Source organism: Vigna umbellata, chromosome 6 (assembly GCF_029865625.1).
Source record: "Vigna umbellata cultivar VRB3 chromosome 6, Vumbellata_1.0, whole genome shotgun sequence".
Taxonomy (NCBI): Eukaryota; Viridiplantae; Streptophyta; class Magnoliopsida; order Fabales; family Fabaceae; genus Vigna; species Vigna umbellata.
In genome coordinates this window covers 26,055,216-26,079,716 of record NC_142170.1, presented here as the reverse complement: position 1 = coordinate 26,079,716, position 24,501 = coordinate 26,055,216, and the positions used below count along the sequence as shown (strand labels likewise).

At 32.1% G+C, this 24,501-nt stretch overlaps 2 protein-coding genes and 1 non-coding gene across 3 annotated transcripts; 2 read left to right on the top strand and 1 right to left on the bottom strand.

Annotated features, from left to right (window-relative positions):
- Positions 1-411: 411 nt before the first annotated feature.
- Positions 412-2,466, top strand: LOC148197076 (uncharacterized). Its single transcript, XM_088093597.1, has 2 exons — positions 412-1,459; positions 1,649-2,466. The coding sequence occupies exons 1-2, from the start codon at positions 412-414 to the stop codon at positions 2,464-2,466; spliced, it is 1,866 nt and encodes a 621-aa protein (XP_087949723.1).
- A 17,609-nt stretch (positions 2,467-20,075) lies between these two features.
- TRNAS-GCU (transfer RNA serine (anticodon GCU)) lies at positions 20,076-20,157 on the top strand. The gene has a single exon. It is a non-coding gene; the product is annotated as a tRNA-Ser (tRNA).
- A 715-nt stretch (positions 20,158-20,872) lies between these two features.
- Positions 20,873-24,201, bottom strand: LOC148197075 (expansin-B3-like). The gene is made up of 4 exons (XM_088092346.1): positions 23,883-24,201; positions 23,027-23,327; positions 22,441-22,570; positions 20,873-21,456 (listed from the first exon to the last, which is right to left on the bottom strand). Exons 1-4 carry the CDS (start codon positions 24,055-24,057, stop codon positions 21,262-21,264), a joined length of 801 nt encoding a protein of 266 aa, XP_087948472.1. The 5' UTR covers positions 24,058-24,201; the 3' UTR covers positions 20,873-21,261.
- Positions 24,202-24,501: the final 300 nt, after the last annotated feature.

The window sequence follows — 24,501 nt, the reverse complement described above, 5'->3', positions numbered from 1 at the left end:
TTTTAAAACATCCTTTTGTTTTTATATTTAATTTAATTTACAAACTATTTTATTAATCCACACACAATATTTTATTCATCCAATTTAATGTAACACTGGACCTATGAATGACGGTGCAGGGATATCAAAGTGACACTGCTTTACGGATACCTATATTAATATAAACTTATACTATTGGTACCTTCTAATTACATCAAACTCTATGTGTAGATGACAGTGTCCACCAGTGCTATATTCAGACTGTAGGAAATTGCTTTCAGAACTTCGAATTTTGCATCATAACACACAGTGATGCTTGTGCATAGTTTATACGCTATATAAGAAGAAGGCTATCTTCACATTCAATTTGCACGACCAAAACCTCTTCCACCAAAGCTTGTTCAACAAAGTCTTCCGAATATTTCCTTAAAAATGGCATCATGGAACTTGCCATCATCTTCATCATCGCACCTAATTGATGAAGAACCTGTAATATTGGATAACGTTGATGACTTCAGCACGGATGATGAATTAGACAACATAATCGAAGATGACAACAACGACGACGGCCACATAGCACAATCATCTGCACAAGTAGTTCCAGAGTTGATTCAAGGTATGCAGTTCCAGTCAAAGGAGGAAACTATTCTTGCAATCAAACATTATCACATAACAAACGGTTACAAATACACCGTCGTTGAGTCCAAACCCAACATTTATGTTATTCGTTGTCTGGAATATCACAACGGTTGTCAATGGCGTCTTAGGGCAGGTTATAGCAAAGTCCGTAAATATTGGGAAATAAAAAATATAGACGGACAACATTCGTGTTTCTCAACAATACTATCTCAAGATCATACGAATCTTGATAGTACTCACATTGCCACGATCATATCCAATTCAATCCGGACAAACCCATCCATTCCTGTCAAGAGTTTGATTGCCGATATTAAGGGTCGATTCGGATATTCTGTGTCGTACAGAAAAGCTTGGATCGCCAAACAGAAGGCTCTTGCTATGGAGTTTGGAGACTGGGAGGACTCTTATAACCACATGCCGAGGTGGTTGCATGCCGTCAAGGAAGCAAACCCAGGTACAATTTTACAATGCACTGGTTCTCCTGTGAATATTGATGGAGATACCGACGATAATTGCTATATTATGGAAAGAGTTTTCTGGTCTTTCGGTCCTTGCATAGAAGGATTCAAGTACTGTAAACCCATTCTCCAAGTTGATGGCACATTTCTCACGGGTAAATATCATGGAACTTTGCTAACCGCCATAGCTCAAGATGGCAATAGAAATATTTTTCCCCTGGCCTTTGCCATTGTAGAAGGTGAGACAAAGGAGGCCTTGATATGGTTCTTTCAACTACTTCGAGAACATATTTGTCATGACCAAAATATTTGCATCATCACTGATAGAGGAAAGGGTATATTGTCCGCCTTAAGATCAGATGAAGTTGGTTGGGAACAGGATGGTTTGAACTCTGTTTATTGCATACGTCATCTAGCATCCAACTTCAACACCAAATTCAAAAATCACGACCTCAAAAAACAATTCATCAATTTAGGTACTCATACAAAAATTGTTCTACCACTTATATACTTTTATAATTTTGTTAACATTATTATTCTTTAATTTAATTTTCTTTATTACCTTATTACAGCTTACGAGGTCAAGCAACCGACTGTTACAGCAAAACTTGCTGCTTTGAGAAACCAATACCCAGTGCAAGTTCAATGGATAGATAAAATTCCATTACAAAAGTGGTCTCAGGCTTTTGATGGAGGGAGAAGATATGGACATATGACGACTAATCTTGCTGAGTGCATGAACTCCATTTTAAAGGGTGCACGTTCATTACCAATATGTGCTCTCATCAGAACAACATTTGAGAGGACACAATCATGGTTTGTTGAACGCGGATTGAAGGCCAACTCCATGATACAAGCAGGACACCAATATCCTGAACAGATCGCCGACATCATTAGGAAAAATCAACAACAATCCGCATATTGTCATGTTCATCGCTACAATCATGAAAATTCTGAATTTGATGTTCAAGAAATTTCAACACCTCACCACTACCGCCCAGTTCCACTTTCGTACAAGGTAAGTCTAAATGAATGGTGGTGTGATTGTGGACACTTCCAAGCTACTCGACTCCCATGTCATCATGTCATTGCTGTTTGTGCATTTTCGCATATCCCCCTAACCCAAGTAATCGATCCGGTATACAGTCTTCACAATATTTTCAAGGCATACCAAGTACAATTTCACCCAATCCAAAATGAAGACTATTGGTCTCTGTATACAGGTCCAAACTTCATACCAGATCCTAAAATGCGACGAAAGGCATCCGGAAGACCATCTACAAATAGGCTTCATAATGAAATGGATCAATCCAATCCAGATAAGCCAAGAAAATGCTCTTACTGCCGCAACGAAGGTCATCATAGGGGAAATTGTCCTTTTCGCCAATAGTTTATTCTTAATCTTACCAAATTGTAATCAAATCCATTACTCATATATTACTATAAATATTTCCTAGACATATTTATCTTCTCTTTTCCTATAACATAACCAATACATAACATATGTCAAATACAAATTCATTCTCATAAACCAAACAAAAACCACTGGTAATCGATTACAAAAACCCTGTAATCGATTACAAGAGTGATTCTTCCTACAAATCCAACCTGGTAATCGATTACTCACATGCCGTAATCGATTACCAGTTCTTTTCCTGTCTACTCATTTCAAAATCTGCAGGGTCTCCATTTCATCACTCTGTAATCGATTACAGTTTCATTGTAATCGATTACAAGCCCCAGAAGTCGTTTTTAGGGTGCACGACTTCAACACTGTTCATATGAACAGTGTGAAGTCGTGCAGGGGGGGCACGACTTCTTCTTTGGAAGTCGTTTTTACCCCCCACGACTTCACTTTTGGTCAATTTTTGCCTAGATCGGTAATAAATTGTTCATTTTTGCCTACTTTGGTGCATTCGCCGAAGGTAGGAGAGAACCTATATAGAAGAAACTTTTCTGCACCGCTGATGAATTGCTCATGCTAGTGGAAGCCGACTAAATTGCGAGTAAATTCATAATGTATGTGAAATTGATTCTAAGACAACAAGACAATTCGAATTTTAAGGGCTAGTACTATTAGTCGACCATCAAAGTCAACACTATCACTTATGTTAAGAAATGTAAAAAATTTCAAGAACACGCTAATGATTTGCGCACACCATCTGTTTGTCTACATCAAATCACTTCCCCCTGACCGTTAAAAAAAGAAGGAATGGACATTATACGCTGCTTTCACTTGCCTTAGCAAATATTAATTCTCATAGCGATGGCTACTTCGCTAAATGGTTAAAAGTATTTGTTGCCTTTAAAATTTACTTATTCTATTTTAAAAAAATGTATTAATAGATTAAAAGAAAAAGGTTTTCATTGGAGTCGTGTAAATGTCAAGAATTTAAGGTTTAAAGGTTTTCATTATTGTTTGTGAACGTTTATGGTCCCTAAAGACGAGTGTTAAAGAAACATTTATGTTGAGAGAACGAACATAAATGAAAATAATGGCTAGAGAATAGAGTTTTGACAATGGTTCTTCGTTTTTATTTAGAATATTTTTTAAGAAAATTATTATAAAAACATTAAATTTCTTATATACTATCTGAATTTATGATTTGATGAGTCTGTTCTGAAAGAGATTCCATTGTGGGACCAAATTGTTGGCAGTAGTGGATCCCTGCTGTTCTAACTCTCACCTTCTGTCCGTGTGAATTTTGAGGGATTTTGTTGACAAAAGTGTGTGAACACTTCTTTTTCTTCTGCATGTAAAAGACTCCATCCGTTTAAAACGTTTCTATATTAAAATCATAAACATAGAAGGGTTGGTAAAATTATAAATATATACTTAATTGCGATGCATGTAAAATATTTTCCAACATAATCTAATTATACATTAAATATTCCCCATAAATTTCAATATAGTTACCAGATAATTGAGTCCCTTGTTTAAAAGTTAAATAACTGAACATGAATAAAAATGTCATAAATTATTAAATATGATATATTCTATATAGTAATTTGCTTAATCTAATAAAGACGAGGCGGATTTTAAAATTTTGTTTTAAAGATTAGAATTTTAAATTACTTCCCAAGTAAGACTATAATAATTTCAAAATTTTACTTTATTATTTTGAAATAAAAGTATCTTTGATTTGATATAATGTATCAAGATTTAAAATTCAGCTCAATTAAACAATTTTTTTAAGAATATATAAAATTATTAATAAGATTGAATTTTTAATTTTAAGAGAATTATATGATTCAAGGAAAATGAAAACATTTCTAAAATGCTCATATTAATAACGAGTACGCGGATTTATTACATGATGGCTACGTTTCCCTGCATGTACAAACATTTACAGTATTGTAATATCTAATTAGTTGATGAATTTATTAGACTTTGTCATATAATAACAATGGTCACATGGGGGACTATTTTCAAGTCGTAGGTACTATTGTTTAGATTTAACATACATGCATCTAATTCGAAAGAGAAAAAAAAAATAATAATAATAACAAAAGCTTAATAAATGCATCTATGAAATTTTTTAAGAGTTTTTTAATTAAAAATATGGAATCTTTTTCATAGAGAAGCTTTCAAAAAAATTCTTCTAAATTTCTATCTAAAGAAAATCTAAGTTTCTTGCTCGTTGTACTATATAGCCTTTACATATATGTAAACGTAAATTACTTTTGAACAACAATAACATTAAAGTTATAAAATATTAAAAAAAAACTATATTATTGGTTATTAAACTATCTAAATTTTGATGATTTTTTAAATATTTATATTGATTGAAGATAGTTTGAGCATTAATTGAAATAATTAGATTACGATGAAAGAGGATATACTTTACTTTTGAATTGTAGAGCAACATAATATTTATCAGATAAAATAAAATAAAAATGATATTAAACTTATGTTATGGGATCGTTTCTTCATTTTAGTTCGCTTTTCAAAATTAGAGATAATTTACAAATTAAAAAGGTATATTCCCTCTCATTCCTCGTCATACAAGCATATCTTAAAAGAAGCTAACAAAATAAAATTTCATAAGTGAAACTCATAACTTATAATAACTTATAATGTGTCTAAAAAAAGAAAATAAGGTTAAGAGACTACAAATTTGGGAGAGTGTAAAAACTTAAATGAACAATATAGAGAATTTGTTTTTTGTCTTGCGGTGTTAAATGTTTAGTAAGTGTACCAATAGTTACATTAATAATAAAATATTATTTTTTAGGATTGAATTTGTTAAATATTAGATTATTAATTTTTGTAATTTAAGAGTAACTAAAAATTAGACCGAATGATAATCATAAGAATATAATAAAAACTTCAATCGAAAAGTCATGATTCCATATCCTTTCCTATATAATTTTACTCATTTAAATGCAAGAAATATAATTATTCACTTCAGATTATTTAGAGTTATAATTTTACTCCTTTCAATTCAACCAAAAAATATAATTATCTATTTGAATTTATTCATACCGTTTATCCCTAGTTTCTAAGATAGGTAAACCTATTTCATTAAATTATAATCTAATTCCTTAGGTTAGTTATAAAATTTAATAGAATCACAAAGAACAATGATCATCTCAATTACAAACTAATTAAATAGGTCCATTTTCCAAATGTGACAAAAACTTAATTTGTTTTATTTATAATCTCACACAATCTCCAATCAACTGTCAAATTGCCGATAGAATGAACATGAAAACCATAAAAAGATAATTCAAATTAACTAAACAATTGTCAAGAAACTATAACCTAAAGTATTACCTTAATCCTATCCTTCATAATGTAAAAACAAAAAAATAAAAAATCTAGAATCAGAAGAAGTAGAAGGTCTCCCTTGCAATCTCATCTCCTCCCCCTATAGTTTCCACATTTCCTCTTTTTGCACAGGTAGTTACCTCTCCCTCAACCATTTTTTCTATTTTTCTCCTTTATGTTTTTCTTTTAATCCTTTTCAGTTCATGCAATATTAAAAGTTAATATTGCTCGTTGAAAAATTCACCTGCCACTTTAGGAATTCACTGGTTTGCATTCTATATCATGAAGCCAAATTCACATGTTGCTTGTGAAATTCTCTAATTTGTTTCTTCACTTTTGACACTAACTCCCTCTAAACTATGGTTGCAAACTTCAAAACACCGGTTTACAAGAACAATGCACAAACCCAAATGTATGATTCAAAACAAAGATAATGCATGATGAAATCATTCCAATAATACAAAAAATATATGAAAATAGACTAAACTAATACATGAATACAAAGTCGATTCATTTACTTATTAATGAGAAAATTTGCATGCATAATAATACTCAAGAATACAGTGATATGATTTTGTCCCTACTAGATTTTTTACTTCTTTTTGAAGAGTGTGTGATCACTTTTCGTTATTTTGTTGTCATTGAAATATGGTGACAAAAATAATTAAGTTTCTATGTTATTTCAAAAAATTTGTGGATAGTTTGGATATATTCACTGTTCGAGAAATTTGTAGATAGTTTCTGAGATTGATTGGCTTCATGGCCTACAAGCATCTATTACAATTATCTTTATATTTATCATACAAAATTGTGGATCATATTCGTATATAAATAAACAAAATCACACTGCACATGTTAACCTTGTTACTTTAAGTTAAATATTCCATAATATAGTAAAAACAATTTTAACTAATATACTTAATATCACATTGATTAAAATGAAGGTTAAACACAATTTAAATACATTTTTTTCTTTTAACTCTTCCAAACATATTTTAAGCACAAAACCAAGAGGTTTTAGATTTCTAAAATAGATGATATCTCATATGCATTTATATTACTTCCAAAACAAAACCTTAAGACAATATGTATATTTTTTTTTTATAAAATGTTCATTTTCCTCATATGTACACAATGTGAGATTTAAATTTACACTTGAACTCTCATATCTGTCTGAAATTCAAGTCGTTTAGGTATCACCAAGACTCTGATTGATTTTTGGAAAGATTTAATGTCATTAAGACATAATAAGTCAAAATTTACATAAGAGATTGACATTATCTCTAATCCAAGATTTTTAAATAATAAATTTACAATCTTCTTAATTACTTTTTTTTCATATATTTATTTAATACGAGAGTTAGACTTACTTAAATTTTTAATAAATCTTATCTTCACATAATCCTCCACATTTTCATTAAAAGTACAAAATTTTGATGCTCCTAATAATTGTGCAAGACTTGAACAAAGTTTATCTATATAGAAAAAGGTATATGATCTAGAAAAGAAAGATAAAGCTTGGTGACAAAATCATAGAAAACTAGAGGTCGTTTGACTAACGAAGGGAACATTATGAAAGCAGGTTACTTATTTCTAAGTTTTGGTTCCAAAAGGTTAGGCAAGGAAAAGAAGGGGTGTGTACTTAATTGGCACTGTTTTCAAAGTTATTAAGTTTTGTATTTCTTATCTTGGTTAAATTTTGCTTACATTACGTTGTTATTATTATTATTATTCATGATGAAGTATTCATGAGAAATGAATCTCCAACCTGCCAGGAAATCCGCAGATTGTTTGCTTTCACACATGTGAGAGATCCAAGGTGAGGATTCTGGAAGGTGGTGCTGAGTACCAAGGTAGCAAAATAATGATATTGGGGAAGGTGAAAAATATGTAGTACTATCCACTGCTATAAATACTACAAAATTTCAAAAATGGATTTTGTGATTTGTGCAAAGAATCTTTTGCATTTGTCTGCAAGCTTCAAAACTACACGTGCCAAAAGTCAGTGGCAGAGTTGAATGTGCTTCCTATTCTAATCTCATTAATATATGTAATTACCGTTAATGCAAAATATTGTACAAGATTACTGCAGTGTTATTAATATCTTAATCATAAACTATTGCAGTAGCCAGAAATTTCAGGTATTAAATATTCAGTTCTGTGTTTTCCTGCGGCTTTGTCACTGAAATCTGAAACCACATTACCAGATTTTGCTATCTAGAAATTAATTAATAACGAGTTTATATATATATATATATATATATATATATATATATATATATATATATAATATTGTTGGGTTTTCATAAGGTACAGAGAGGTTGTTTTTTCATTTTTTAAATTGAATGTCATAATTTCGTAACACTAACCCGTCCATTTGGTAATAAAGCGATTTTGTGTGGTTTTGTCTTTATCAAGATGGTATAGGGGTATCTAATTATATTTAGAGTATGGATACAAAAAGTTTTGATGACTCGTTTACGGTTAATGTCAGGGAGGGGATATACATCTTTTTTAAGTAGGTTTGGTTCATGTCAGTAAATTCTGTGTATATTTTCTATTGATAACTTAGACTTTTTTACTATTATCACGTTTGAAAGTTACAAAATTACTTTCGATGGTTGACTTTTTAATGTTTTCTAACTTTTTTACTTTTGGCCTCACCGGCTTGTCATATTTCTTCTTCCACTTGCTTCTTGTAAGTAATCTAAGCTATGTTTTTAGTTCTTAATTTTAATGTAATTTAAACTTAATTTATGTACAAAATTTTGATATATTTTAGTTTTCAAAACTTAAAAACTAATAAATATAATCTTTTATTCTAATTATTTTAATTTTTTTACATGTTAAATGCGTTTTATATTAGCATTTGAGTTGTTTACATTATTTTACACATTTTTACTTTAATGTTCGATAGAAAACTGTTTGACATATCAAAACATTTAACGTAATTGGATTAAAAGACTATATCTACTAAATTTTAAGGTTTGAAAACCAAAATATATAAAAAACATAAACAAAGATTCTAATTTCATGTCAAAGTTCGTATACTTAAAACATAGTTAATCTTATCATTTTAATTTTGTACATAAGTTAGTATTATTGTTAATCTTCTTAACCATATATTTTCTTTATTTCTTTATAAAAAGAATTTAAATTTAAGGGAAGAAATAATATGTCGTGGTGTCTTGAAAGAAAATAAAGATAAATTAAATGAAAGATCACAATATATATTTAAATAAGACAATTCTTTCACCAAAAAGAAACAACTTCAGAAAAGGTTTAATAAGCCCATGATTAGTTTTGCATCGAACTTCCTCCAACATGAATATCCCTAAATACCACATGTTATATCATACCAAATTGCTTTTCAAAGGGATTCTTAATCTATTGTTTCTGTTGTGAAATCCCCTTGTTCTTACTTCCATTAATATCGATGCATAATAATAATAAAAGTTCAGAAATTTCATTTTAATATGCTCCTATGAAAAATTTCGAGCTACACTTTATAGTTAATTTTATGAAAAATGTTAAATGTATATTTTCATGAGGTATACCGATTGTACATTTCATAGGTTGATTAAATTAAGATAATATTTTAGTTAAATTAGTATAAATGTTGATTAAATTAATGATTCCACCACCTTCTTTGATACATTATATCATATTATTACTTTTTAATTTAAATAAAAGTTTCTAAAAATATACGCGAGTTTAAAATTAAAAAATATGTAACTAAAGTAATAAAATTAATTTATCAAGAAGTCGTCGGTTCAATGGATTTAGCAAAATCTCAAATTCAAATATCCCAAATGAAATAATTTAAAATAGATTCCACTAAAAGGTACATTAGATTCTCCATATGTATTAATTATTAACAAAATTCATAAATATGTAACACCAATAGTATACATATTTTAAAAAAATAGTAGCAATCGTAATTTATGTCTGGAAATTAAAATAATAGTAGGTAGTTGATTTTAGGAATTTATTTTTATCTTAAAAAATATTTTCAGAAAGCAATTTGACAATATTATTTTTAAGGATAAAGTAAATGCTTAATTCATTGGGGAACATAAAACAATTTATATAGAAAACCATAAATGAAGGGAATCATATAAATCACGGTTTCTGACTTGTACTAGTGGTTTGAGACAAAGTGGCTACAAAATAATTTCTTAACAAATAATAATACTTTTAATATAACAATAAAGCAACAAATGGCCATGAATCACGATATCTACTCAAAAGAGGGTGGTATTACTTAAACACAACTAAAAAGTGATTCCGGTGACTTTCAATAAAGTACGTTTAAGTGGTCGTTAAAGAGGCCTTAGGGTTCCATTGCATGTGAATTGAGTAAAATTTATTTTCTGAATCACACTATACAATATTAAACAACAATTTGGCACGTTAAGAGTGAATATAATACAAGAATGGAGCAACATGATGGGGTACCCTAGAAAAATGAGTACTGAACACAAACACTGCTTTGAGAAAAGCTACGTTGAAGAGGAAAGGAAAGGAGAAAAAATGTGTTGAATGCAAAGGAGTGTTTGGTTTTCCTTTTTCTTGGTGGTACATGTGTTAGCGTGCGACAATAGACTTTACGGCTTGTCCGAACAAGCCACATGATTCTCTCTATTGTGTTTGTCAGGCTTTTATATTCATAAATTGTATAATTTCCTTTCCCTTCTGGGAAGAAAAAAATAACAGGTGCAGAAGCACTTCTCTGTGTAGCTTTGCATTCTACACATGCCTCTATTGTAGAGCTTTTCATAAACTATATTGTTCTGTTTGGTAGAAACATTTGTACCGTATTTTTTTAATTGCTAAAGGAAAACAAATTACTTAAAGAAAGTTCTACAAATAAAAATATTTAGCTCTTTTTAGTTTAAGTGTGTTTTTATTAATCTCTTAACTTAGTAACTGACTTGTTTTTCTATCCCGAGTTTAAAATGGATGTTTTTAGTTTGAAGCTTTCGATAAGTGATGCTTTGGATGTTATCAGAGTTAGACAAAGTTTATTAGATGACAATTATGCTAATATGATAATTAAGACATTCTTAAGAAAGAAGTTTGAACTTTGAAGCTTATTGTAAAATTCCTTAATTGACTCTTTACCTCCACATAGTTTGTGAGAAAAAAAGATGTGTTGGGTTGGATAACTATGTGTCTAAAAAAGTTCAACATAATCAATCACATTTTATCTCACTATTTAAGGTAAGTGAAGACGGGTTATTGTAAAAACCTTGACAAGTGTACCGAATCGTTTCAAGTAATAAACTGGTAAGACTGAATATCGTTTTCCAAGAGACTCGTGCAACACTAAACAATCGTATATTTTCTAACTAATATAAACTAAAGAATGATTCCATTTGGTAAGGTTTAAATGCGATTAAAATAAATGTACTACGTGAATAATAAAATGAATTGTTGTAGCCAAAACACTTGAAAATGAATGAGATTTGAAATAAGATGAAATGGTAATGTTGGGGTTAGATTTCACCTACTTCACTTCATGCATATTAAAACTCATCTTCACTAAAATGCTAATGTCAACTTAATAGACTACTCAAAACCCAATCTCTTGATTTAAAGAGCCTAGACTTGCTTGTTGGATCTCAATTCCTTGAAAACCCTAATAAGTAACTCTGCATTAAGAAAGGAAGTTTATGACAACTAGAGGTCCTAGCTCCATTCCTAGATACTATGTTCTTTAGGTAGCTTACTCCATGTCAAGGTTCATGAGCTATTTTCCAATATCAAACAAACCCCAAAAATCAAGTTATAAATGGTCAAAAACATAACAAACAACATTAAGAAAAGGAGAAAAACCACTAGCATTCAATGCAAGAAGCTATATATATATATATATATATATATATATATATATATATATATATATATATTCAAAGCATTTTCATATACATGAGGTTCAGATGTTACATCCTTCCTCAACAAAAAATGAAGTTAGCTCTCCATTGTCATGGAGAGCTTGAGCTTACTATGGAAGAAATGGAAAGCAAAGGAAACCCAAGGAAGAAGAATAGAGAGTTCCCACATACCCAAGCTTGCTCCAAGAACGTGTTTTTGTGCTTCAGCTGCCAAAAGATCGCTCTCTCGTTGCATGATAGCCTTAAATAGGTTTAGGGTGCCACATCAGCAAATGTCGTGCTCAGCGTCCAAACAGGAGGGCGCCCAGGCGCGAGCTTTGTAGAATTGGATGCACTCAGCACCTTGGATGGGATGCCTAGGCGTGGGATTTCCGAACCAAATGGCGCTCAACACCTTAACTAGGGTGCCCAGGCGCCAAGTTTGCATAACAAATGGCGATCAACGCCCTATATGGGGTGCCCAGTCGTGATCTGCGAGGAAAATGGAACTTAGGGCCCTTATAGGGGCGCCAGGCGTGATCTTGGCTTCATGAGATCAAGATTTTGATGCTCTTGGTGATTTTCCTAGGTTCCAACGCCTTGATTTGCTTTATGTACTTCCAAAGCACACAATAAGCCTACAAAATGAGAGAATTAATATGAAAACTCCTAAGTGTAACCTAGACTACATAAATGTTACAAAAGCGAGATAAAAGAGAGAATTGAGCAAGTTGCAAGCTAAAAGAGAGTTAATTTGGTATAAAATGCACCTTAGGTAATGGTAAGAATTACTGTTATCAGTTACTTAGGTTACAAGAGAGACCAAAGTCACAAGAGAGACCAGAGTCACAAGAGAGGTTTATTTTTGCACTCCTTGGAAGAGAAAAAAGAGAGAAATTTGTTGGCATAAATTTCTTCAGTCTAACTGTTGGGATCATCGATTGGAGATTCGATGTTAAAGAAATCAACATTGCATTGCTGCTCTATTTTGAATTTCTCTTTCTTTGTTCTTTATATTTGAGAACATTATTGCTTTGATGCATTGACGGGTTATAAACACTTATTTGTGCTTTGACTTAACTCTTTTGTATCCATATTTAATCTTAGTCGAGCTTGATTTATTGACTTGTACTTGTGGGTTTTTACTTCTATATTGAGAATATTTCCTTACGTTAAAAATATTGGTATTCTCTTTTGTGATTATTGTTGTCATTTTATTTTATTATTGCTCCTCATGAATTCTTACAAATTTTGGAGATAATTATTTCCAGTTACATACTTTGATATTTTTTGTTGTTATTTTCTTCTATCAAAGCACAAGATATTGTTTCCTTCATAAGGGAAAGGAAATACTTTCAATATTTTCATACTTAAATCAACTAGCTTAGGTATTTTTGTCGATTTCCTCTTTTACTATATCTACAATTCAACAAATCAAGGTAAATTAACTAGTATTTTGGAAAACACATTTTGAAGGGTTATTAAATATTTGTAATTATTAAAAATTGAATACTAAATTTTTTATATTTGAGACAAAATACACTAATAAAATTTTAATATTTAACGTTGATTAAATACATTCTTTGGTGGCGGTTGTAACTGTCACTATTCTTATTTCTGTCAGTTACTCCACCAACATAGAAATTGATGCCATAAAGCTATAATAACATTTATTTAAGATAGTTGAAAATGATAAATGTCCAAAATGAGTTTATTCTTAATGTTAATTTGATACATACCTTGTTATGATTATGTGTAATATCTGTGTTAACCACTTCAATTTAACTTGTTTTGCAAGTTTAAAAGATATTCAAGAATCAAAGTTTAAATTTAAAGAAAAACAGAGAAATTCTAAGAAATTTGCAGCAAACTGGATTAGCACGGCTACAACGCCAAAATATAAGGCTTGAGCCGCACGAAGAAAACCCATCATAGAAAGTTTCCTCAAGCTCTGACTTGACGCTCAAGCCATGAAGAATACTTCACATAGAAGCAATCTCCAGAGGCTTAAGCTTAGAATTGTGTAGCTTAGTTATAAAGGAAACCTACCTAGGAAGGAAACCTCATAGTTAATGATGGAAAAAGTTTCACTAACATTTATTTCCACGATCTTTTACAAGATGAGGAGCTCTCCTTTTATAAAAGAAGGAGAACTCTTAGGAGGAAGGAGAGTACATTGAACTAGATTCCTTTTTAAAGCTTCCACTAGTGCAAAAATAACGTACAAAGTCACGCGTTCAATGTCCAATCACTGAATATCCAACGTTAAAAATGACTGGTGGCATTTTTGTAAATAAATGCAATTATTAGACGTCGTTTAGAGTTGTAATTTGACGTCAATTTGNATATAAAAGACAACGAAGTGCTTAACACTTAATCTCAGTTCAACAGTTAAACATCCCACGTGGCAGAGAGTGAAGGCAGAGATCAGTGATCACGTGGGGATCGCCGTTTGCCACATCTTCAAAAACTTAACGCCGTCCATTTTTAAGGACTAATACTCAGAGTTTCAAAACTATAAGGACTAAAAACCATCAAAGTTCTGAGCAGGGACTAAAAACAAAATCGTCTGATAGTTCAGGGACTAAAAACATATTTAACCCTAAATATTTTAATACATTATACTTTGTAACATTGATCATTGATTTTCTTATTAATAATTAATGTTATTTATTTTATTCACTAATACAAATTTCTCTCACTTGAGCATGGTGTGATTTTATATTCATTCATTATAGTGCCTTTGAATATATGCTTGTATCGATTCTAATAAGAAAATTGATATGGATGATTGTACTAAATTCTTTTAATAAAAAATAATATTTTAAAGGTAAATTTATCGAAAATTCCCACATAATTTTTTTAGCTCATCATAAAAATGATAAGTTTATCCCTATTTTGTTTGAGATGAAAGAAACTGAACCCTAAAAAAACAAGATTTTAACTCGCGCATTTGGCATCGGTTAAGTTGTAACCGAAGCAAAAAATGGCGCGGTGGCATTTTTGTAGTTATCACAAATGAATATGCCTCGGTTCAAAAAGAACCGATGCCTAAAACTGGTGCGGTGACATTTCTGTAATTATCGCGCAAGGTATATGCCTCGGTGCAAAAAGAACCGATGCCTAAAACTGGTGCAGTGACATTTTTGTAATTATCGCACAAGGTATATGCCTCGGTTCAAAAAGAACCGATGCCTAAAACTGGTGCGGTGGCATTTTTGTCATTATCGCGCAAAGGTATATGCCTCGGTGCAAAAGGAACCGATGCCTAAAACTGGCGCGGTGACATTTTTGTAATTATTTTTTATTTTTTTGAGAGCGTTTAGGCATCGGTTCTTTATAGAACCGAGGCCGTAGACCCTTATTGCCTCGGTTAAAAAAATAACCGAGGTAATAACATGTGTTTAGGGTTAAATTTCGCAAACAGAGATAGAAGTTGAGATAGAAGTTGCGCCGCTCCTCTCTTTTCTCCCATTTTCGTTTGTTTCCCTTCCTTCCTCTTCTCTGCTCTGATGGAGGCGCAATGAAGGGATCTTCAATGGCGTGATTGAGGCGCAGCGAAGACGCGGCGGGGACGCAAGGGCGGTCATTGTCGTTCTTCTTCTCTTTGTTCTGATTCACAGCGAAGGAGGAAACTTCCTTCCGTCTCCTTTTTCTAATTTTGTTTGGGTTGTTTTATGTTTAATTGATGCTTTGCAGGAGTGGTGGAGTTTGATTCTCTGCATGTGGTGGTGGGAGCACGTCGTTCTCGTTCTTTGTTCTTCGTAGTGGAATATTTGATGATGGTGGTGTGAGATGGAGTGGTAGGCATTGATGGATTGTAGCCAAGGACTAACAACTCATATGGCAAATGGTGAAAAAAAAAACCTTTACTGCCTCGGTTGGATTTGAACCGAGGCAAAATCACACACCTTTTTGCTTCTGTTCATAACCGAGGCAAAAAGTCTATCCCTTTTTGTCTCGCCTGTATATGCGAAAATAACTGCTGTCGTTTCCCTTTAGTGTACTAGTGAGTTAGGAAAAAATGGTATTTAAATTGAGGCGAAAATTGAAAAATATATAATAGTTAGGCTTTTCAATTTGTTTAGTTTCGACCAAATAATTCAAGAAGCTAGAGCTGTTAAAACGGATAATTCAGTCCGATCCACCACGAGTTGGCCAATCTGGTTTATTTATTAGCAAGTCGAAAAAATTTGAACCCGACCCGACCCATCACGAGTTCGTGGGTTAAACAGGTTGACTCATTGGTTCACTTAACTTTTTTTCACCATCTTTTTTCTGAGATTCTTATAACATGTTACTTTGATCAATCAAATTGAAACAGTAATAAATGGACCAATTGATATAAAAGAAAATGAAATAAAAGAACTCTATTGTTATATATTCTAAGCTATTAAGCATAAAATTTTTGTCATGCCAATTTAGTTTAATGAGACATACTGCAAAGTAAAGGTTGTGTGGTAATTAATTTGATTTCAATAAAAAAAATGGGTGGATTGGTGAGGCAACCTAACTCGCATCAAAATTTTCACAATTTTTTCCAACCCAACCCGGTTCGAACCCGTGATGAGTCGGGTTGAGTCACAGGTTTCAACTCATTTTAACCGTACTAAAAAAATGTATATTAGAACCATGTTCGATTGATGATGTGGTTTAAAAAATTATCAGAAGGCCCTTTAACAGAGCATTTTGTTGAAAATTTGTTTTATATTTATCAATTTAAATAAAAATAACATTTTAAATGAATTGGCCTTTTCAAAAGAACGAATTAGCTTTTATAGAATCGATTTTAAGAAAACTAATTTATATTTCATACAGCGAAAATCTATTTATGTCTAATAATTTGAATTTTAGGCAAAACCACTCATTATTTTAAGACTTCACGGCACAAAAACTAACTCTACCTTCATCTTCCACCTCTCTTTACCCAATAAAGAAAATTTAATTTATTTCATGATTTTATACCCAAATATCTAATTTCTTTCTCTCTACAAACTTTCAAAAATCTAAATAATTTTGATAAATAAAATTGAGGTTAGTTTTTAAATTAATACAGTGTATATATGATTTTTCAACATGGTGAATGAGTACCTTCACCAATCATTCTTTATCATGGTGTGGCTCCTACTAATCTTCAAAGGTGAAAAAACAATGATTTCAACAAACATTTGCAAAGACCAATAAGATCACTTAGAATGGAGTGACATCCCAATCATCACTCAATCAAACTATGTATAATTGTAAGAACAAAAAAGAACTATATAACATTTAGTGGGTTTGTGTATATCCAACCCCACATAAATAATAGAATCACGATAAATTCATTTAACAAACAAAATTATGAAATATAATACATGATGCAATGGTTAGTAATGGATTAAATCCAAAGTTTGCATTACATACGCAAATACCACTGTGAATAATACAAAAGAAAAGAAACCAATTCTTGCTTATCACAAATATGTCCGAATATATAATACAAAATAAAATGAACCTGTACTTACATGTATGTTCTGAATAACATTTTATGATTGTACATTGAGCTAGAAGTCATTAATATACTGATATTTGATACAGTAAGTTATTTTGATGTTTTGTTGGATTTTATCTTTTTCTATCTTGTCTTATCTTGAAAGTGCTCAAATAGATACATAAAAAATTTTAAAACTATAAATATACAAAATATGTTAAAACTTAAAAAGAAAAGTATATGTTAATTTATGTGTGTAAAAAAATGGAGAGCAAAGCCCCCGCAGAATCAACCAAGTTCCGCCATTGAGTCTACTAGTGATGTTTGTTGATTTTCTTTCCTCTCTCCTTTGTATCTTATCTTTGATCTATTCTGATGTTTGTTGAAAAATAAAATTGTCTCCTCTCATATTGTGTTTATTTTATATTTTTATTTTCTTATTTCTTAATATTTTCAGCAAATCAAAATATTAAAAAATTTAATCAATAATAATTATAATAATAAAATTAATATAAACAAAATTCTAATTTTTGTTATAATAAAATATTATTAATATTTTTATTTAAGAAACCTAATTATACGCAAGAGAAGGTATTTCGAAGACAATGGCATGGAGAGTCAATAATGTGGAAAGACTACAATGTCGATGCAATGTAAGGAGATCGTGAAGTGAAAAGAAGAGAAAAACAACGTCAACGAGAGGAATAAAGATCAAGAGAGAAAGAGAGAACATGAAGAGATGACACGTGAAAATGAAGAGAACGTGAAGAGATGATGCATGAAAATAAAGAAAATATGAAGAAAGGACGCGTGGAAATGAAGAGAACATGAAGAAAGGAAGAATTATGGATTCAAGTTCTTTGAGAGGTAATTTACTGCAAGTCATCGCGTCTAATGTATTATGATATATGGTGAACTGAAAGTCATAATAAGGCCTATTATGATAGGTCTTTCTAGACCTGTTATAATACGTTTTGAATATAATTTCAATTTTGTCACCCCACTTATTATGACAAGTTTCTCAAAGTACGTCATAATAACTCTTATTTTTATTATGAAAATGTCACCTATGAGTTTATTATCACCATATCCACATATTATGACAGGTCTTCCAAAGTACATTATAATAACTCTTACTTTTATTATAAAAATACTATCGGTTAGTTTATTATGACAAGAAGATTTCACTTTATATAATAAGTTGTAATAAAATCTTTTTCCAGTAGTGGTTATAACAAAACACAAACCACGTAGTAATCACATCAATAATAATAAAAAAAAAATCACAATATTCAAATTCACTTTTATGTCTAATTTAAACTTGGAGAATACATTTAATGTTTATTACCTACACCACTTATTACGAGAAACATTAATCATATTATATTTTTACTTTAGTATTAGTGAAACCAAATCTTAAAAAAATCAAGATATTGAATATCTAAATTTTCTATTTTGATTTACAATAACTTTATAATATGTAAACGAAATATAAATTATTACAAATCACAGTTATTGTATATAAGTTTTTCAGTTGGTACATTTTAGCAATGTGTACCGGATTTTAGTAGACAAAAATATCCTTATATATCATGGATTCTAAGTTTTAAGGTTAAGGGTATTTTAATAATTTTCATTCTCAAAACTAAAAAAAAAAAAAGAAACCCCCAAACCCTTACTCACCTCTCTCATTCCTCTCAACCCTTTCTCTTTCCTCTTTCTTACTCCAATCTTTTCTCTGGCATCCCTACTGTAGTCCCAATTGAAAAAATCAGAAACACTTGCGGTTAAACAATCTAATCTTACAAAAAAATGATTTTATAATGAGTTTTCATCTTATAATTTTTGTCTTATCTAATTTTATCCAATTTTCACAAGCATAAAGGAATTGGTAATTGACCTGGAAAAAATTCAGAAATACTCGCTGTTAAACAATTTCTTACAAAAAATGATTTTATAATGAGTTTTTATTTTATAACTTTTGTCTTATCTAATTTTATCTAATTTTCACAAGCATAATGACATCAAAGGAATTGGTAATTGGCCTGAAAAAAAATCAGAAACACTCAGTTGTTAAACAATTTCTTACAAAAAAATGACTTTATAATGAGTTTTCATTTTATAATTTTTGTCGTATATAATTTTATCTAATTTTCACAAGCATAATGACATCAGAAAGAATTGGTAATTGGCCTGGAGGGTTTTTTTAGAGATGATGATTCAACAAATACAGATGATGAAATTAGAGAGGTTAGTGAAGATGGTAGAAATTGAAGAGATCTTGAATGAACCTTTGCGTTGAAGGTGAATATGTCAATGACTCAACTCTTTACAAAGGAAAATTTTTTAAAGGCATGTGTTTCTGATTTTTTTCAATTGGGACTACAGTAGGGATGACAGAGAAAAGGTTGGAGAGAAAGGATTGAGGGGAATGAGAGAGGTGAGTAAGGGTTTGGGGGGTTTCTTTTTTTTTTTAAGTTTTGAAAATGAAAATTATTAAAATACCCTTAACCTTAAAACTTGGAATCCATAATATATAAGGATATTTTTGTCTACTAAAATCCGGTACACATTGCTAAAATGTACCAACTGAAAAACAGGCGTACGCGCGTTAGCAAACCCCTATATATATATATATATATATATATATATATAAACAAGCTAAAAAAATATTTTATCTTGAAATACTATTTATATATTTACAAACGAAGACCTATTAAACTTCTTTTTTAATAAATAGTATTTTATTCATAATAGGAAATCATTAACAAATGTTATATCTATTAACTAGAATATAACATGGTATATGTAGTTCATGTAACTGAGTTAAATGTTATAGAGATGTTTTAATAAAGATGCCTTTGAAATATAACAGAACATCAGTCGCTTTGGCCGAGTGGTTAAGGCGTGTGCCTGCTAAGTACATGGGGTTTCCCCGCGAGAGTTCGAATCTCTCAGGCGACGTTCGTTTTAGTCAAAAACAGTTTTGTTTTTTTTTTCATTTTGCTTTTCTTAAGTTTTCAGATAGATAAAGTTGGATGCTTATATTCTTAATACAGGTGATTTCATGCAATAATTTACGCATTAATATAGGTGATTTCATGCAAGAAACTTATACATTACTTTTCATGTGATTTTATTGTAATCTTTACTATTCACATTTTCATGAACTAATTATTCAACAAAATAATGTAAGTGTAGACATTTTACCTATATAATTGATAACTTTTTTCATCTGCACTAAAAAGAAAATTATTTACTAGTAGACACAATTTTTATAGTTGAATGATGATATCCATAATCATTTAGTGACTAGACTTATATATGAACCTTTTCATACATCCAACATTTGAACAACCATGTGTTTAGTAACTAGGAAATGCATGTGATCATAAGAGAGAGTACTATGATAAAAAGTAGTAAGAAAAAAAGTGTTAAAAGTACGTTAGTGGCATTATTTTATGTAGTGAATATGGGAAAGGTGAGTATGAGTCAGTCTGAGAAATGATAACACCTTCAACCGAAGTCTCAAACCGTTAAATAGTAAGAAAACACATGTGTTTTAACGATCTTCCACTTTTCTTTTGGTCTAAATGGAAATTAATTAATGCAATGAGAGCTCAAAGAAACTAGCCCTCACGAGGACCCACAATGTAGAGTTTATCACGAGACAATGACATCAAAGTTAAAACATTCAATAATAAATGTCCATTAAAACACCAATGGGACCACTACACACATTAGGAATTACAAAGCTACAAGCTCTCTCTCCAATTTGGAGATGGCCACATTACACACATTTACTACCAACTGTTACACCACACCACAAAAGTAGGTATACAAAATCAATATTCAAAAAAATAAGAAAGCAGAAGCCCCATTGGATGCCCTTGTGCACTCCAAATGGCTACTTTTCTCATCAAAAAAGAAGAGAAACTAATGTATATATAGCAAACAAAGGGAAGAAAAAGAGAGTTGGAGGCCCATGGAGACTACTTTTGAGTTATGGGACATCACCAACTTTTAACTGCTTCAAATGTATTCATTAGTTGCATCAAAAGCTTGTGACTAAGGGTAGAAATTTAGCCGAGAAGTGTAAGTCGCCTTTGGAACCCAACTTCCCGGAATAACATCTCTTGCAGAGAGGCTTCTACCAGTGGAAGAGCTCAATTTCACTGAGAATGGTCCTCTTAAAGGTCCCCCAATAATGCACCAATTTGCACCCCAGAGGTGATTCATCTGCAGCCATTCTGTAGATCCCGACTGCGAAAGAAAAGTAGATTTTAAACCTCACTCAACGTCATAAAATAGACTTATAAAATAAACTCTGTATGCAAACTCATCTTATATCTACTCGGGATAGACTTCCAACAACAATAGTGTTACCAAATAATTAAGAATAAAGTTATAAGCCTAACTTTTCGCACCAACTTACTATGTGAGGAATTACAGTATATGCACTATTTAATAATTTGTCTACAAATAGAGATCAAAGCAACACTTCACTGTGTAACTTGTTTTGGCAATTTAGTTCCTGAATTCATAGAGTGGGGAGAAATGAGGAATGTTACTGTTTACATTGGTCCCATATCACATGCTTTGAGTTCAGAAAATACAGAAAAAGCAGCACCATTAGATGTTGCCAATGGGCACCATTATGCATATGAGGAATAAGGCTGTGATAATATATTTAATAGGAGGGAAGATGTTCCACCAATTGCAAGCTTTGGCAAAAACCTATTACTCCTAAAGTGCAAAAGATGGTAGTGTTGAGGCACGTGTGGTAAGGAGACACGTCCCCAAAATTTGGAATTGTCAAACTCTGCACAAGGGAGACTAGACAGTAAAAAAAATGTAATGACCATAATGCTTTATTTCACCTTTGGGTAGTTACTTTTGGTCCAATCTGCAACACTTTTCAAGAAGCTGGTTCCAAAGATGCAATCAGTATATTACCCTCCGGTTGCACTTTATTATTGGTAAAAATAAACCAAGTGTGCTCTCTAGCCATAAAACTATATATTAACAATATATTTCGCACTACCACATTACAGGCCATTAGCTGTAACGGCATCTGATTCTCTGAGACCAGAACTTTAAGATTCTTCTTTCGTGCATTATTTTTTACTCTTTCTTTCTACAACTTATATAAAAATATAAATTTGTGATGCATGAGGAACATAGACAGAGCATAAAAAGTTATGTATTAGTGGAAATAAGTATAGAGAAGAGAGGAAAAATGCATACTTCTCGTATATGCATGGAGCCAATATCTCCTTCTGCGTCCTCAAACTCAACCAGAAGTGATAGCCAAAATGGTGTGGAGCCTTCGTTGACATGAAAAGCAATTTTTCTACCGGGATATTTACACGGTGTTCTGCAAAATAATACAACCAGAGGACAAACCTCACTCATCAGAAATTGATATTTAAAAACGAGCCTTTCCCTTAATGAATCCACAAAAACAAAAGGGCATTTCACTCGGATGCAGATAATGTAGCATCCTGATATATAGAAACAAACAGGAAAGTGCAAACAGAGAGTAACCTTTTTTCCTCTAAAGGGAAGCTGGGTTAATAATATAAGTTAGAAAAACAGTAAAAAAAGTCAAATCTTCACACCAAACAAAAGAAGGAAAAAACGGTCCCAGTCACAGTCAAAGAGTCCATGCCACATAACAAGGTCCCTCTGCCCCAAATAAAGTAATATAATCAACTGAACAATGTTCAGATTCACACTTACATATATGTGTATATATATAGCTGTAAATCACTAAAAAAATTTCACATGTGAAATTTAATGTTTGTAAAGCATAATGCATGCATATGCATACCTTCGATAAATGACAGGGATTTGACCACGGTCTCTGAGAGGACCGTTCTCGCCAGCAATGGCCATGCGACCAAAGGCGGCACCACTGAGATCGAAGTGTGTTTGGTCAGAGGGGCAACCTGGGCACTCGTCGGTAATTATTACTGTCACAGCTCGTCTCGAACATATGCTCTTGTCCAAACACCTCACCTTGTAACAGGCACCGCACCCTTCGCCGTTCATGAACAGCAAGGGCCCCACTGCTCCCACTCGCGCCCTGAACGGCTTCACATCCACCATCGAACCATACCCACATGCCCCACCTTCACACACAACATTAACACTACAAACTCATCATTAACCCAACACAACACTCACTCCACATAACCAAAATCTGTAAGCTTTCTCACCAAAACTTTTACCAAACTCTACAAGTTTTTATCGCTTGGATAAAGAACCTAAAACCGCCATAGAGGTTGAAACAGATATGTATTTACTGTTTCTCAGTCAGATTAAGAAATTTCTATGTAAACAAGTAATGCATACCTTTATCTGCGAATTTCCAAACTGAAACTTACGTTTTAACTAAGAACAGAATTGAAAGCAAAGCACTTAGATAAACTGATTGGACAATAACTTGTGCAATTAAGAAAGAGATGAAAAGACTAAATTGTTGTACTCATACCAAATCTCAAAAAATTATATCTAAATTTTGTAACTTTCTAGTTAAAATTAAGATTTCACCTAAATAGATAAGAATCTAAATTTTGTCTTTATGTCTCTGCATTTGTATTCACTGAGTTAACTCGGCGAGTGAAGTGTGTTTGTGTGTTAGTGAGTGAAATGTGGAAAGAAGAGATCTTGTGAAGGTCATTTACCGGTGCTTCCGTCTCCTTCGGGGTCGCCGTACCAGGTGGCGGTTCCGGGGTACCAATGTAGGTCGGGACCGCGGTGCTGAGGCTGTCCCTCGGCGGCGTACAACAGCACGAGTTTCAAGGCAAAAATGAAGCAGGCAAGGCCTTTTGCCGCGGTGGAGGCACGGTGTAGCTGCATTGTGCACAGAAGCAAAGTGGGTGGCGCGCCGAGGCGGTTGGAACGAAAGAGTGGGAGTGGCGTTTGGGGCGTTGCCGACAGTGTGGTGGCGGCAGAGTGGTGAGTGTCTGTGGGCTTAGTTTAGTTAGACAGTTAAAAGGAGTTTTGGGTTTCTTATAGTACAACAGGAGTAACCGTGTTTACGATGTGGTCCATTCATTTGGTGTTATTTACGAAAGGGTGCCACTAAGAACTTAATTTGGGTCCCACCGTTAGTTAAGGCGTTAATTCCGCGTTTGCGCGGGTAGAAGGCACAAGGGTCTATTAGTCATATCACCCTGTAAACTAAGAAACGGATTAGGGTCAGGGTTTTAAGGAGTAAATAATAAGGGTGTTAAGGGTTGGCTCACAGATGAGTCACCTCCTCTCTTCATCTCGAGTTAAATATTTTAAAAAAATTGTAAT

Coding starts and splice junctions, on each gene's coding strand:
- LOC148197076 (XM_088093597.1), top strand. CDS start 412: ATGGCATCATGGAACTTGCCATCATCTTCATCATCGCACCTAATTGAT. Junction 1,460..1,648: donor AGTTGGTTGGGAACAGGATG/GTTTGAACTCTG, acceptor ACCTTATTACAG/CTTACGAGGTCAAGCAACCG.
- LOC148197075 (XM_088092346.1), bottom strand. CDS start 24,057: ATGCAGCTACACCGTGCCTCCACCGCGGCAAAAGGCCTTGCCTGCTTC. Junction 23,328..23,882: donor CGAAGGAGACGGAAGCACCG/GTAAATGACCTT, acceptor TTGTGTGTGAAG/GTGGGGCATGTGGGTATGGT. Junction 21,457..22,440: donor GCTCCATGCATATACGAGAA/GTATGCATTTTT, acceptor TTTCTTTCGCAG/TCGGGATCTACAGAATGGCT.